At 37.3% G+C, this 16,566-nt stretch overlaps 1 protein-coding gene across 2 annotated transcripts; it reads left to right on the top strand.

Moving 5' to 3' along the window:
- Positions 1–10,242: 10,242 nt before the first annotated feature.
- On the top strand, positions 10,243–12,686 carry LOC125219421 (hydroxyproline O-arabinosyltransferase 1-like). 2 transcript variants are annotated; one of them, XR_016136678.1, is made up of 8 exons: positions 10,243–10,761; positions 11,001–11,068; positions 11,187–11,388; positions 11,461–11,558; positions 11,630–11,699; positions 12,060–12,131; positions 12,210–12,337; positions 12,420–12,521. XR_016136678.1 is itself a non-coding variant. In XM_048121395.2 (8 exons), the coding sequence occupies exons 1-8, from the start codon at positions 10,375–10,377 to the stop codon at positions 12,477–12,479; spliced, it is 1,071 nt and encodes a 356-aa protein (XP_047977352.1). In that variant the 5' UTR covers positions 10,245–10,374; the 3' UTR covers positions 12,480–12,686. The 2 variants fall into 2 exon arrangements, 1 of the variants encoding a protein (XP_047977352.1); XM_048121395.2 differs by having other exon boundaries at positions 10,245–10,761; positions 12,224–12,337; positions 12,420–12,686.
- The last annotated feature ends 3,880 nt before the right edge of the window (positions 12,687–16,566 follow it).

Genomic DNA, 16,566 nt, shown 5'->3' with positions numbered 1-16,566 from the left:
ATATCCACATATTCGGATTTCACCTCCACTTCACATTTTTCAACGACTTTGACCATTACACGGCCACGTCATATTTTCCACAATATTGACTATTCAATAGCCACGTCACATATTCAACAAGTTTGACTATTCAACAAAAACTCAACTCCATATCGCAATTAATTACTAATCATTTAATTCCACATATATCATAGCATTAAAAGCATTTAATGCAAAAATTTTCCACGTCACAAAAATTAGGGTTCGAAAAAGCGGGGCGTTACATCCTACCACTCTTAAAAGAAATTTCGTCCCGAAATTTGGTACCTTCATGGGAAGAGTTCCGGGTACAGTTCCATCATCTTATCCTCGAGCTCCCACGTGGCTTCCTCGTATTCGTGGTTTCTCCAAAGTACTTTTACACTGGCAATAGATTTGTTCCTCAAGATTTGAACTTTACGGTCCAAGATCATCTGAGGTCGCTCCTCGTAACTCAAATCCGGATTCAAAGCAACTTCCTCATAGTGGATCACGTGTTTCGGGTCGAACACGTACTTCCGCAACTGTGACACATGGAAAACATTGTGTACGTTCCCAAGGTTTGGCGGTAGCGCTAATCGATAGGCTACGAGTCCTACTCCTTCTAGAATTTCATAAGGTCCGATAAAACGTGGTTTCAACTTTCCTTTAACACCGAAACGTGTTATCCCTTTCGACGGGGATACCTTGAGAAATACTTTATCACCGACTTGAAATTGTAAATCGGTCCGTTGGACGTCAGCGTATGACTTTTGTCTGTCCCGGGCTTCCTTCATTCTCACACGAATTCGTCGAACAATTTCAATCATCTCCTCGACTGTGTCGGGTCCGAGTACCCTTCGTTCGCTAACCTCATCCCGGTAGAGCAGTGATCTACACTTTCTTCCATATAATGCCTCATACGGCGCCATGTTAATCGTTGCTTGAAAACTGTTGTTGTAAGCAAATCCGATCAACGGTAGTGCGGTCTCCCAACTTCCGCCTCGGTCGAGCACCACGGCTCTTAGCATATCCTCGAGAGTTTGTATCGTCCTCTCGGATTGCCCATCGGACTGCGGGTGAAACGCTGTGCTAAAGTTCAATCGTGTTCCAAGCTCGCGCTGTAGACTAATCCAAAATTTTAAAGTGAACTTTGGGTCACGATCAGACGTAATCGTCACTGGGACTCCATGCAATCGCACGATTTCTCTTATGTAGGTACGCGCTAGTCTGTCCGATCCATGAGTTATCGGAATCGGTATGAAATGCGCACATTTGGTGAGTCGGTCTACAATCACCCGAATGGCGGTGTTTCCTTTGAGAGTCTTTGGCAAGGCCGTCACAAAATCCATGGTGATGTGCTCCCACTTCCACTCGGGTATCTCCAACGATTGTAATTTTCCATACGGTCGTTGATGTGAAGCCTTCACCTGTTGGCAGGCTAAGCAACGCTCCACAAATGTCGCGATATCCCTCTTCATGCCATTCCACCAAAATGACTTCTTCAAGTCTTGGTACATCTTTGTACTTCCAGGGTGAGCAGTGTATGGAGTTTCATGAGCTTCACTCACGATCTCGTTCTTGAGTTCCTCGTTGTCGGGCACGCATAGTCTTCCTTCAAACATGAGGGCATTATCGGACTCCTCACTAAAATTTGCCGATTTGCCCGTTCTTACTTCCACTCGAATCTCTTCGAGTTTCTCATCCATTCGTTGCGCTGCAACGATTCTTGTTTTCAAATCTGGTTCCACCACTAAGGTGGCGATTCGTCCTTCCACCGTTTCAGGTGCCCTTATTACTTCCAATCGCAAATTACTAAACTCTCGTATCAAACTTTCCTCGTCCGTCAGGAAAGCTAGTTGCGAATGATCCTTTCGGCTCAAAGCATCTGCCACCACATTTGCTTTGCCGGGGTGGTAATTGACACCAAAATCGTAGTCCTTCACTAGTTCTAGCCATCTTCGTTGTCTCATGTTCAAGTCCTTTTCTGCTCGAAGAAATATTTCAAGCTTTTGTGGTCCGTAAAGATTTCACATCGAACTCCGTAGAGATGATGCCTCCAAATCTTTAGGGCATGTACCACTGCTGCTAACTCCAAATCGTGTGTTGGGTAGTTCAACTCGTGTGGTCTCAATTGTCGTGACGCGTATGCGATCACCTTGTTGTTTTGCATCAACGCGCATCCTAGTCCAACCTTCGAAGCATCGGTGTAGACTACATAGTTCACTCCAGATTCTGGCACAGCTAAAACTGGCGCGGTGGTCAACTTCTCCTTCAAGAGTTGAAAGCTTGTTTCACACTCCGGGGTCCAATTCACCTTGACTCCCTTCTTAAGTTGTTGGGTCATTGGTCTCGCTATCTTGGAGAACCCTTCTATAAACCTTCGGTAGTATCCGGCCAAGCCTAGGAAACTCCGAATCTCATTTGGGGTTGATGGTGACTTCCATTGTTGCACGGCTTCAACTTTGGCGGGGTCCACTCTAATCCCTTCCGCCGATACGATATGTCCAAGAAAGTTTACTTCTTTCAGCCAAAATTCACACTTGCTGAATTTGGCGTATAGCTTCTCATTTCTTTAGGTCTCTAAAGCGATTCGTAGATGTTCCTCGTGCTCCTTCTCGTTCCTCGAGTAGACTAAAACGTCATCAATAAATACTAGGACAAATTTATCCAAGTACGGATGGAATATTCGATTCATCAAATCCATGAATACCGCTGGGGCATTCGTTAATCCGAACGGCGTCACAACAAATTCGTAGTGTCCATATCTTGTGCGAAACGCAGTCTTGGGTATATCCTCCCTTCGCACTCGTAGCTGGTGATATCCGGACCTCAAGTCCATCTTCGAAAACACTCCGGCTCCTCGAAGCTGATCGAACAAGTCATCTATCCTTGGCAGTGGATACTTGTTCTTAAGAGTCAACTTGTTTAGCTCCCTATAGTCGATGCACATCCTCATCGATCCATCCTTCTTCTTCACGAAAAGAACTAGTGCGCCCCATGGCGAAACACTGGGCCTAACAAAACCTAGGTCCATGAGCTCTTGGAGTTGTATCTTGAGTTCCTCCAACTCCTTAGGCGCCATTCGATACGGTGCCTTAGACACAGGTGTGGCTCCAGGTTCGAGGTCAATTGTGAACTCCAATTGTCGATCTGGCGGCGGTCCAGGTAACACTTTGGGAGGAATTCCCGCACAATAGCGACGTCTTCCACTCTTCTTTCATCATTCTCCTTGCCGTGAAGATAGACGAGATAGGCAGGTCGCCCCTTTCTCATCATCGCGGTAGCTTGTAGTGCAGAGATTATCGCGGTTCGTCGGTTCATCGAGATTCCATGATACACGACGAGTTCCCTTCCCGGAGCTTGTAGAGATATTTGCCTTTCTTTACAACGAATTGTCGCGAAATTCGCGGCCAACCAGTCCATTCCTAGGATTACGTCGGTATCTCTCATCGCCATAACTTGCAGGTCGTGAGCGACTAACTTAAGTTCTCCCATAACAATTTCTACGTTTGAGCACGTTCGAGAGATTTCTACTGTCCCACCCACTGGTGAAGACACCATCATCTTATCGATAACCAATTATCACATTAATAGTCATGCCTTGATCATCAACTATTCGCACACATATTTCCTTTCTCAAGAGATTATTGTTTAAGTTCGATCTTCTAGCAGCTTGTGACAGGTAGTTCGTTGTTGCAGATGATCTAACGTCTCGTTTATTGGTTATGTCGACGCTTTTAGTTGGTGTAAAAATTTCCGCGCGTGATTCGAAAGCACAATTCTAACATTTTCTTGAGTCTAGTATTAATAATTCGAAAATTGATCAAACAGTCTTACTTGGATAGAAACTTATTTCAACTCAAAAAAAACACCACAAAATGTCTTTCATCGGAAGGCTCCAAACTTAATCAAGGAAACAAGAATAATATTTCTAGCTCGACACTTTCAAATCTCATCATTGACAATTGGTTTGAAACAAAGCAAATGGAACTTAACTCGTCCATTCTGAGAATTTAAATGGTTTTAGAGGGATCAAGTAAAACCCATAGAGCTTGAGAATTTACTTCTGACGAGAGTTCGAAAGAACATGAGGTAGGTCATGGAAATAGGATGAAACTGCAATAAGTCTTAAATTCCATAGCTGACTGCCCGATCAAAATTTGCAAAAATTCCGGACAGCAATGAAGGATATCGTTCAAACATGTCAAAGCCTAAACAATCAGTTGCGGCAGAATTTAGAAACATAGACAAATGTCATGAAGTAGCACTAATAATGGTTCAACGACATCATGTTATTGAAAAATGAAATCACATCAATGGATTCACGGGTTTGTTGAGGGCAACTCAAAGTGATTGGAACTTTTCAGAAAATTAACACGATCAAACCCGTTAACGAAGAGGAGAACATCATAGCCTCAACTTGGTGTTGCCGAAAGAAAAATCACTGTGCTAAAAGAATTTCACTTCTGCAAGAAAGAACGGGCGAAATGAAGAGGTGAACAAAAATTCCAAGAAGAATATTCCATCATTTGAAGAAAACAGGTCTGGAGATGTGATCATACAGAAGGTCATAACTGCAAACAACTTTTAGATTTAAAGTTCAATGACGGAAGCTCATAAAATCAAATATCGTCCTTATGAATGACGAATTAAAGAAGGCTCCTCAATCAAGATGTCCAAGGTTACAAGGGTAGACACCAATTTTCAAGCCAAGTGAGTCATGGCTCGATATAGGAAAAGAAATATTGGGCATCACTTGCAAATTGTGAGTCAACCAAGGTGTTTAAATAGACAAGGGCTCACGGTTATTCAAAACGTCCCGAAAAGAACTTAGGATCCAAGTAAGTACTGTTGATTTAAAAATCGGTCATTCTAGCTACGAAGATCGCACTCCCTCGCACATTTTTTTTTCCGAGCCTGAACATGGCAATGTCGTTCTATGATACCGTGGATTCCAAGTTGAGATTCATTGTATCATCGAAATTAATAACTATTTTTAATGGTCGCATCTTCAAAGTCTTCTTCTTGTCATGTCACATAGTCATTTTCGATTGCCATTATACACGTGGTCTTAATGCGTCATCAACGTCGTCGTATTTGTGTCGCGTCGCCACTTTGGCATGGTATGCAAGACTGCATAGTTTTCTTAGATCTTAGGTATGATCTCACCATTGTAAGGATACATTAAGTTCAACATATATATTTTGGGTTCTATCACTCAGGGAAGTAATATTGCAGTTGTCATCTTGCAACTGAGTTCTAGCACGTTCAGTCTGGCCTACTTCTTAGGCACTCTATAATTTCAAGCATAGCTTGAAGTCTCACACTTCAACGTATTTTCGATCATTACCTAACTCAAGCTCCAAATGGCTTCAACGTTCGCAATAGAGTTCACAAATTTCACATTTCACTCTCATAGTAATTCTATACGATACCTTGTACTTCATTGGTCATAGATTATCACCACATGAAACTTCATTCATTCATAGCACAATCAAGCATGTTTATCCCCATAAGTCATATGACGTTCCATAGCATAACATCCATCGTATATTAATATATGTAAAGATTAACACTTAGTCAATGCATCATCCACAAAATCGCATTTCCAACTTCATGCAGTTCATGTCCATCTATTTCACAATCACATAATTGCAACTATACATGCGTCATACTTCGCCTTCACATTTTCAAAATCATATAATTTCAACCAAGTATGCATTAAAATTTTCGCCTTCCAAGTAATCAACATGTACGTCCTTCAAGTTAAATTTGCAGTTTGATCATGTAATAACAAATCTCAACATCAAGCAACACGTGCTCACGATCATACTTCAATATGCGATACATCATGTCTCATTGTTAAACCAAAGCATTTGTATGTTCTCATAGTGTGTCCCGTTTCATACCTTCACACATTTTCCAAAAGCCATACTATTTACTTCACCTTTTCCATAGATATTGTTTCACATACAAACAAGTAATCACAGTCATATAGGATTTCATTCATCCAAGCACATAGATGTCAAACACATATTCACCGATTTTCTTTATCGAGTAAAATACAAGTTCACTTGCACAACATCATTCATCATTCTTGGCATAGTCGCAATTAGCAAATTCATATCCACGCATATACATCATTTCACACTCCCAAGCAATATTTTCAAAGACGTCATATTAACTTCGATTCCCATTGGAATATTTTCATTTCCAACAGAGTAATATTCCCATCGCAATTTCCAACATCTCACAATTCAAATAAAAATTCATCGAGATACTTGTTACCTCATTCATCGTGGTTGAGCGGAGACGAGTCGTGGTGTTGAGTCTTCGACGATTATTATTTAATCAATTCCGACAAATTTCAGATTTTAATACAACAAGACTCTTGGGTCCAGAGCGGAAAGAACTGAGGCTCTGATACCAACTGTAACAACCCGGCATTTCTAGGGTATAATAAATACGGCGACTGTTAACTAGGTGAATTTAAGGCGACAAGAATGTAGACTAGGGTTTCATTTAAAGAGATTTGACCAAGTGTTTAATGAAGATCAACGCAACAAGTCAACGGCTTTAAATACGAAGATCAAGATTTAATAGATAGCATAGGCTAAGCTCAAAAATCAAAGGTTTATTGTAGCTCCAACAAAACGCAATAATTTCCCAATATTTCAAATCAAAGAAATAGGTTCAAGACAACCAACGATAATAAGTTTCAAAATATTTAGCGGAAGCATTTCAAGAAAAAGCGAAGCCATGTATGAAGACACGACTACACCCAAAATCCCAACCATCCATATTATTCGATTCAACCATCTCAACACCACCGACCGCCCGTCGCCGCTCAACCTGCATATAGGGAAAACACATGCACGGCTGAGTATTTTAAACATACTCAGTGGACTCATGCCAAATCATTTTATAGTTATGCCACCCTTACCATAGTGAACTCGAGGTTTTTCATTTATTTAAAGATAAGCATCGAGTATCACAAAATATTGCATGGACTGGCCAGTCAAACAATACCTCCCATTTTCTCATCAATCATCATTTCATATGGTGAGACGAAGTGTGGCCACACTTTCGCCCACGAGATCGGCCGACTAGCAAGGACGGTTCCCGATCTCCCGTGTACACTAGCCTGATAGGGTTTGCGGCCCTACTCAGACCCGAATTCGTTTTTTTATAGCCCTTTAGCCTAATGGAGCGTACTCACAATCTAGGCATCAGGCACACACAATATCCAAAATAATTCTTAGGCATGGCATAACAGTTTAATCCACCCTTATTTCTCCAACATCATAAATTTTCAACATACGAGAGAGTTTAAGAATAAAGCCCACCTCGATTTCCTTCGAGTTCAAAAATGCACTTCTTCTTGTTATCACACCGGGAACGCGAACTATCACCTTTAGTTCATATATTTCAAATAAGTCTCAATCATGGATCAAAATCATGCATGTTCTCACGTTTTCCTTTCCCATCGATTATTTTCAATATTCCAATCAAAATCAAAGTACGATTATCATATCGTTTTCATTCACACAACAACTCCAGATTTATCATCAAATCGTGTCACGCATGAGTGTTTTCTACACATAACACACGCGCACACACACCACACATGTGCACACCTACCGAGGCGTTCACACACACACACTCGGTCACACACACACACTTATCACATGCATCCAAAATCACCGATTAATTTCCCCTTCACTCGATCTAAATGCATGTGGACTCAAGAACACCGATTGATCGGTAGAAGAAGAGAAGATCAAAATAAAAATACCTTTTCAAAAGAATAATCGGTAGGAAGCAAGTAGAATCTTGATTCTTCAACAAAATCTTGAATTGCAGCTTCAATTCTTCTCCAAAAGATGAAGAATTAATGGAGGAAGTAGAAGAAATATTTGAGAGAGTGGGAGAGAGAAGAGAGCGACGTGAGTAGAGGGGGGGCGATTTTTCTGATGCTAGGGTTTTGGGTTCTCACTCTTATTTATAGAGTGCAAGATATAATCCAATAATTAAATAAATAAAGATTTGGAAAGATTTGTTAGTTGTAGAGGCCGAAAATTTGAAGAGTAATAATAGGAATTTCGAATTTTTAGGCTATTTGATTAGCCTATGGTTTAATTTGAATATTTCACGGAGTAGAATAAAATATCACGGAACAAGAAAAATAATAATAATAATCATTTCCCATTAAATAGGAATAGGCGTGTAGTTGACTTCACCAAAAGGGATTTAATTCAAAAATCCTAATTAAATTAGGATATGGTAAGATCTTCTTAGATTTGGCAAGATATGCTAGGATATTTGAATTTATTTATGGGAGAGAATAAACAAGGGATCAAATAATAGAATAAAATAATCCATTCTCCCATAATACAAGAGATTTTCGAAAATTCCCTTTATATGACAAGGGTTTCGAAAATTTCATCAAACAAATGAGGAATATTCGGACTTTGGATTTAATTCGGATAATTATCCCAAGCAATAATTAAATCCAAGAAAAAATAGGATTTCTTTCCAATAAATAGGAGGGGTCAAAAATTCCACATGCTTAAATAATGCTCCTATTTAATTCTCACTCATCCCTTAGGAAAAAATAATTCACCACAATTATTTCACCCCACATTAAAATATCCACATATTCGGATTTCACCTTCACTTCACATTTTTCAACGACTTTGACCATTCCACGACCACGTCATATTTTCCACAATATTGACTATTCAATAGCCACGTCACATATTCAACAAGTTTGACTATTCAACAAAAACTCAACTCCATATCGCAATTAATTACTCATCATTTAATTCCACATATATCATAGCATTAAAAGCATTTAACGCAAAAATTTTCCACGTCACAAAAATTAGGGTTCGAAAAAGCGGGGCGTTACATATGGTATCCTTCTCATCTCTGCTATCTCAGATGCTGTCTTTGAACACATCTCTTGAGATAAATGGATGTCGTGTCTAAAAGGTAAGAATCCTTTCTTGGCATCTTGCATGCTAAGGCGTCTAAGTACTGTATCGATGTAAGATTCTTGGGATAAGCACACCGTTCTCTTTGCACGGTTGCGAAGAACCTTGATACCGAGAATGTGTCCCGCATCACCCATATCTTTCATCTCGAACTGGCTGGACAACCAAGTTCGTACTAATGATAACATCTTTTTATTGTTTCCAATTAGAAGAATGTCATCTACATATAAAACTAAGAACACAACATTTCCTTTTTCAACCTTCTTGTACACGCAACTTCATTATGACACTTTTTGATCAGTTTGATCAAAACATTGGTTCCATGATCTAGATGCTTGCTTGAGGCCATAAATGGCCTTCTTAAGCTTCTAAACCATGTGTTCCTTGACCTTTACCACATAGCCTTCGGGTTGTTCCATGTAGATGGTCTCCTCAAGACTCCCGTTTAAAAATACAGTCTTAACGTCCATCTGCCATACTTCCCAATCCATGTATGTTGCTATAGACAAAAGAATACGGATCGATTTGAGCATGGCTACTAGGGAGAAGGTCTCATCGTAATCGATGTCTTCCCTTTAGGTATACCCCTTAGCCACTAGTCTTGCCTTAAAGACTTTAACTCGTCCATCGAGTCCACGTTTACGTTTGTATATCCACTTGCTCCCAATGGCAGTACAGCCTTCGGGTAGGATAGATGAATCATAGAAGTTTTTGTCTACCATTGATTGTAGTTCTGAATCCATTTCTTTCACCCATTCGCAATGATCGACATCTGCCTGCGCCTCTGCAAGATTCCAGGAATCTAGTACATTGTTGTCCGAGGAGTGATCCATGCACTCTCCCAAACCAGTGTATCTTTCGGGCTCATGAGAGACCCTTCCACTGCGACGCGGCACTACAACATTTGGAGTAGTAGTTGAAATTTCTGGAATTGTTGTTACACTAGGTAGTTGTTCTTCGTTAATGGAACTTGTTGTTCTTCGTTAATGGAACTTGTGACTGAAGTTAGCTCTTCAAGAGCTATCTCACTGCTGGACTTATGATTCATTACAAAGTCTTCCTCTAAGAATGTGACCTGCAACATTTAAAATTGCTATATTCTCCAATACTCCTTGTTACGCAATAACTACAGAATTTAAAACGTTAATGACTTAAACAACCTCATGACTTTTTCGAACAACTAATGCAGCGACTTAATCACAAATATCTGAATTAAATAAAGCTTAGACAGCTAGAAAGCAAAAAAAAAATGTACTCGTATTGATTTGACATAGCAAAAAAAGAATCAATTTTCAACTAATCCGATTTCGTCAACTGAAATTTAGAAGGTGAAATGTGGATTGATTGATTGATCAATTACCAAAATCATAGAAGAGAAATGGGTTGCAGGCATTTGTTCTTCGCCGCAGTGATCACCTTCTCTGCAGCTCTGATCACCTACAACATCATCATCTCCGCAAATGCCTCTCTCAACCAAGAATTCCCTGGCCAATCAGCCACCAAATCCTCCGTTGACCCCATCATCACAATGCCCACGAAGAAGACGAGAAGGCGGCTCTTCCACACCGCCGTCACCGCCTCCGACTCCATCTACAACACGTGGCAGAGCAGAGTCATGTACTACTGGTTCAAGCAGCAGAAATTGCGCCACCCTAATTCCGACATGGGCGGATTCACCAGAATCCTCCACACCGGCAAACCCGATCGGTTCATGGACGAGATTCCCACCTTCGTTGCCAATCCCCTCCCCGATGGAATCGACCAGGTTTCTTTCTTTCTTCTACTTTTAATTCTTGTATAAGCCCTTCAATTTGGGGGTTTTACTCAATTGGGAAGCAATTCTTATATAAGCCCTTAATTTTGGGGGCTTTACTCAATTAGGTCACTTTTGATTTAAGCAAGTCCACGCCTTCAGCTGCTCTTTTAATTTTTTATTATGAATAACTTGATTCACAAAGTTCAAGGTTTTTGCTTCTTTTAATAACTGATCTCTTTTTGTGGCAGGGCTACATTGTCCTAAACAGGCCTTGGGCATTTGTACAGTGGCTACAACAAGTAAATATTGAAGAAGAGTATGTGACATTGAAATAGCCACTTGCTTTTTTTCTTTCTTGTTATGCATATGGAGTAGCATCATAGATTTTGGTTGATTACTTAATAAGTATATTCCATCTATTTTTGTCGATATAGTTACATACTTATGTCGGAGCCGGACCACATTCTGGTCAAGCCAATCCCAAACCTGTCCAGAGATGGCCTTGGAGCTGCCTTCCCTTTCTTCTACATCGAGCCTAAGAAATACGAGAAGGTCCTGCGCAAGTTCTTCCCTGAAGAAAGAGGACCAATTACTAACATCGATCCGATTGGGAATTCCCCGGTCATTGTAGGGAAGGTATCTTCTATTTCTTGCACTCCTACTAGGCCCTTTGGGAATTTATGATTTATCGAGTTGATTATGTCGTAGGATGCTCTGAAAAAGATAGCTCCGACTTGGATGAATGTCTCCTTGGCTATGAAGAAAGATCCTGAAGCTGATAAAGCTTTCGGATGGGTCCTTGAGATGTAAGCTTCTTCCCCAACTGAGTGTGATTAACAGACATATTTTGAACTAAGTTGTCTATTTATGACTTTAGGTATGCATATGCTGTTGCATCTGCTTTTCATGGTGTGGGCAACATTTTGTACAAGGAGTTCATGATTCAGGTGAGTTCTTCTCAATTCCCGTATAGTGGGTTATAATAAATGTAGAACTAATTTTTAGTGCTGAACTGTTGAACCCGTCATTATTAGTTTGTTTTATGTCATTTTAGAAGATTATTAGTTTGTTTTAGGTCATTTTATATAATCCGGATTTGAAAAATACGGATGTCATTGTTAGATCATTTTAGGTCATGCTTACTATCAAAAATAGATCAAGAATGACTTTCGTAGTGTGGTTATGTGTTATGCAATAAGATTGAGTTTTGCATATATCACAACTCGGGCTTACATTGTCTTCAATGGATTATGCAATTTAGTTATGAGTGACCTATAAAGTTGACTATCTTGCTTAATTCACTACAGCCTCCTTGGGATACAACAATTGGAAAGTCTTACATAATTCACTACACTTACGGATGCGATTATGATTTAAAGGTATATCTTCATAAGTTCCTTTGTTGCATTTTGGTTTTCTATTCTATATACATTTAGTTGCTTGGAATTTATGTATAGGTAAATGTTGTCAGGGTAAGATGACTTACGGAAAGATTGGAGAGTGGAGATTCGACAAGAGATCATATGACAATGTGTGGCCTCCGAGAAACCTTTCCCTGCCACCACCTGGTGTCCCAGAAAGTGTGGTATGAGCTCTAGTAATATGCGTATGCATTTTCGTTCGAGATATATAATAGTACTGCATAAGTGAATGCAAGTTCGATGCAGGTGACGTTGGTGAAGATGGTGAATGAAGCCACTGCAAATATTCCGAACTGGGGTTCCTAAGTGTTGCATGTATTTGTTGTATTCAATATTCATCATCAGGAACGAACACACACGTAGATTCTCTCTTTTCATACATCAACCTTTTTCGACAGGGAATTATGCTCCCGCGGCTTGTAAATCGTTGATGAGGATTAATATGTTTCTGCTTTACACACAAACGAACAATGAAATCCTTTCAAATGATCAAAAGTTTGGATTATTTGCCAATATATTGTATGTTTATGCTACACAACTGAATTTGGAGATGAGCTCCATAGACATTCTCTTCATAAACTTTGGCATGATCATGGTTGAATTGGGGAATATCAAAACGACGTTTTTTGATGTATTCACCCCACTACCATTATGATCGTAATAAAACAGAGATTTCTTATTACCACTAATATCGAAATTGGTGTGGCAAAATAAAGCTTATCCTTTGATAATTCACCCCACCACCATTATGTAAGTTCCACTCCATCAAATAAGCCATCAAATAAGCCTCCCTAAGACCATGTTTATCGGTCACTTCGGTTGACCGCCACATCTTTAATAGATTAAAAAAAATAAAATAAAATTAATGCAAATGGTCTCTCTCTCTCTTTGACAATGGTTGGTTGGTTGTCAAGTGGCAACCATAGACCGAACGGTCTTCCAAATCATTTAATCATTCAGCCAATGAGATTATATCAAATGGTAAAATCTCATTGGTTGATAAATATATTTTTTAAAACTTATATATCTTTTATATATTATATTAAAAAATTTATATTAAAATTTATAATTTTTCATCCTCTATAAATAGAGACCACATTTGCTACAATTTTATGATAAAAAAATTTCATTTTTTCTCGTCAGATAATCCTTTTTCTTTTAATAAAACTAGTGTTATCAACTGTGCTATCCACATGACAAATAATTTTCAAATAAGAAGAAAATTTTTAAGATAAATTGATTAGAAAAAGAGGATGATAAGAATATAATGAGATTTGTGATTAAGAATATTTGTTAATTACATAATATTCATAATATTATAAACAATTAATAACATTATAAACAATAACAAAAAGAAAAATGCACTCTCTCACCTCACTTTAAATGAAACATTTCATATTCGGCAAACGATGCCTACAACTTTAGTTTATGAGAGTGGAGTATATAGAAAAAGAGATGGACAAAAAAAAAACTATAAGTGGAGTAAAATGTAATAAAATAAATGAACCATGTATTACCAATGCTATGCATGGGACATAAGAAATCTGACCCTGTCCCAAACCCTAAACGTACGAGTCCGTATCGGGTTAACTTCGTGCAAATTCGTGTCAGATAAAAACATTGTCAGCGTTGTTTTGTTTTACCCCTTTTCTTTCATTAATTAAAATATTCGAAGTCCATCATTTATTTTAGAAAATATATAAACAATTTATTATATCTCTAGATGTACAAGTAATTAATTCAGTTGTCGTTAGATTAATTAAACCACACCACCTGCTAGAGATTTTCGGCCTTAATCCGCAAGCCCGGTCGAGCCGAACACATATAGTCGTCAAACCAAAACAAAAAAATTTATGAGTAAAGATCTAAAGTTATTGCTATATAAATTTAAATTAATTACAATGACAATATGTAAATTTCTAAAAAACTCATTTTTTATATATGCATAGGTATTTAAAACATTTAATGGAATAGAATACAATGTTATTTTCAAGAAGCTAAAGTTAGTGAAATAAATGCAGCAGCTATAGTGTAATTTCATCTTTCCATTTTTTTCCTTATTTTTAATCTACATTCAAACTTTTGACTTTAATAATGTAGGAGTACCATTTTAGTTATTAATAAAAGATATTTGTGTAAGTAACAACTTTCTTACCAATCCTTTTTAAGATTGATGATTAATAGTGTACTTTCATATTTTTATTTCTTTATCCATATTTTTTATACACTTTTTTATTCTATTAAATAATAAATTGTGTAGAATTTTTGTATAGGTTTATCTTTAATAATTATTATCTTATGAGTATTTTTTAAGATTAACGATTTCATATACAAAATCGATGTGCCCAAGCTTTGGAGCTTTTAAAAATCAACTTTTAAATATTCAAGAATTCTTACCTAATCTTTTGTTGTTTTATAACATTATTAATAAGAAATAACTACTAATAATCAATGATAAAAAAAATTATGAAGTATATAAGTATTAAACATAACATAAACAAATTCTAGATAAAACAATAATAAAATGAACTAATAATTATATTCTACATTATATAAAGCTTCTTAGTAAACAACATTATAATAAAATCAAATGTAACGTCAACCTCTTCATTATAGACTAAAATTTTGTGACTTTTGAAAATATGTTGACCTTTGACATAAATAATCTATATTGAAAGTTTTACAATGTACTTTGAGATTATCAACAAATAAATTAATAGAGAACTAATTATATTAACGGAGTTCATAAATCAATAATTCCTTGATAAAATAGATTAAAGTACTTCCAAATAAAAAATCAACCACACTTCAAATATATAATTATTAAAAAAATTAATGAAACTAATTAAAAAATATATTTATAATTAATAATGACAATTTATAAATAATGCTCAAAACATTCATTTATGGAAATAGAATAATAATATCATAAAATAATAAATTATTACTCCTAAATTATAATTTAATAATATAAATACTAAAATTCAACACTCAAATTAAACCAAAATCCTAATTTCAGAATCCATACTATAAGCCCAAACAATAGCCCAAATAGCATACATAAACCAATATTCCTAAGCCCTAAATTAGTATTCCTTCTCCCTTCCACCCGTCCTTCTTCTTCTCCTTCTCCTTCTCCTTCTCCTCCTTCTCCTTCTCCTTCTTCTTCTCCTCCTTCTTCTTCAAGCATAATCTTCTTTCTTTATAGAGATTTCAATCTTGTTTGGGAAGCAATTGTCTGTCATTGTATTGGAAACTCATTTGGTCCAATATTAGATTTTATTTTGGGAGATGCAAAATAAAGAAATAAGATAAACAATTATACAGTCAGTTTCTCATTTTCCCTCCAAAAGAGTAAAAATGTCTTTCCATCAAACTGCCACTTTTAACTAGTTAGACTAATATAGATTATTATTTTGTAGTATCATTTGTTGATAAATATGGAGAATGACGAGGATAATATATTTTTCAATTTCTTAAATTTATAGTTTATCATTTATTGTATTTTTTATAAATTACTATTGAATAAATACATCTTGTAAACATATTATTATCAAAAAATAATATAAAAATAATATATAATGGTGTGGTTGGGTGTTCATTGACTACACTATCGACACAATGACAATGACCACGTGGTGTTGCCTTCAGATGAAATCGGATTGAAATCAAAGAGAAAAATCGAGGGGAAGGTAGGGAAACTCACCCCCCGCCAAAATCACCAAAATCAAATGCTCACCTCCAATACTTCCGCAAAACAACACGTACAATCAAAAAAGGGGAGAAGGGGGGATAACACATCCACCATAGAAGCAGGGGAAAAAACTAGAAGGCGGGTCATGGGACTAGAGAGATTCAAAAGCTTAGTTTAAGATAGATTCAATGATGAAACGTAAAATACTCCATCGTCTTTTAAAAATAGTACTCTTTCCTTTTTGATTCATCTCTTAAAATAAAAACTTTCTATTTTGAAGATTTTTAAACAACATATAGCCACTACATACTCCCTATGTCTTCCATTAGGACACTCACAATGATGGACAATCACTCGGCCTTTGCAATTGGCCACTCCATCTCCCATTGTGGAGAGGAAGCCGATCGCCACCACCAACACCTCCCCCCATGGCCGATCATACGCCTCAGCCGATCCGCCATCGGCCCCATTGCGGTTAGCCGAGGCCGATAATCAATTTTTTTACAAATTACTTTATTAAATTTCTTCTTATATTATGAATACCTCACATTCACATTCATTTCACACACCCACATCCTTCTCTACTCAATATTTTTCAAAATTACTTTATCAAATTTCTTCTCCTATTATAAATATTTTATTGAAATTTGCTTATCGTTGTATTCTTTTTTCCAATATTGTAATACATCGAACAATTAA

Source organism: Salvia hispanica, chromosome 1 (genome assembly GCF_029641045.1).
Source record: "Salvia hispanica isolate PSC_SH4W2 chromosome 1, Shi_PSC_v1, whole genome shotgun sequence".
In the NCBI taxonomy this organism is placed as follows: Eukaryota; Viridiplantae; Streptophyta; class Magnoliopsida; order Lamiales; family Lamiaceae; genus Salvia; species Salvia hispanica.
Note: the sequence above shows the minus strand (reverse complement) of the source record. Positions and strands in the feature narration are given on the sequence as shown.

Excerpts from the sequence above, each read along its gene's own strand:
- LOC125219421 (XM_048121395.2), top strand. The coding sequence starts at position 10,375 with ATGGGTTGCAGGCATTTGTTCTTCGCCGCAGTGATCACCTTCTCTGCA. Across the intron at positions 10,762-11,000 it reads TCCCCGATGGAATCGACCAG|GGCTACATTGTCCTAAACAG; the intron begins GTTTCTTTCTTT and ends TTTTTGTGGCAG. Across the intron at positions 12,132-12,223 it reads GATGCGATTATGATTTAAAG|GGTAAGATGACTTACGGAAA; the intron begins GTATATCTTCAT and ends AAATGTTGTCAG.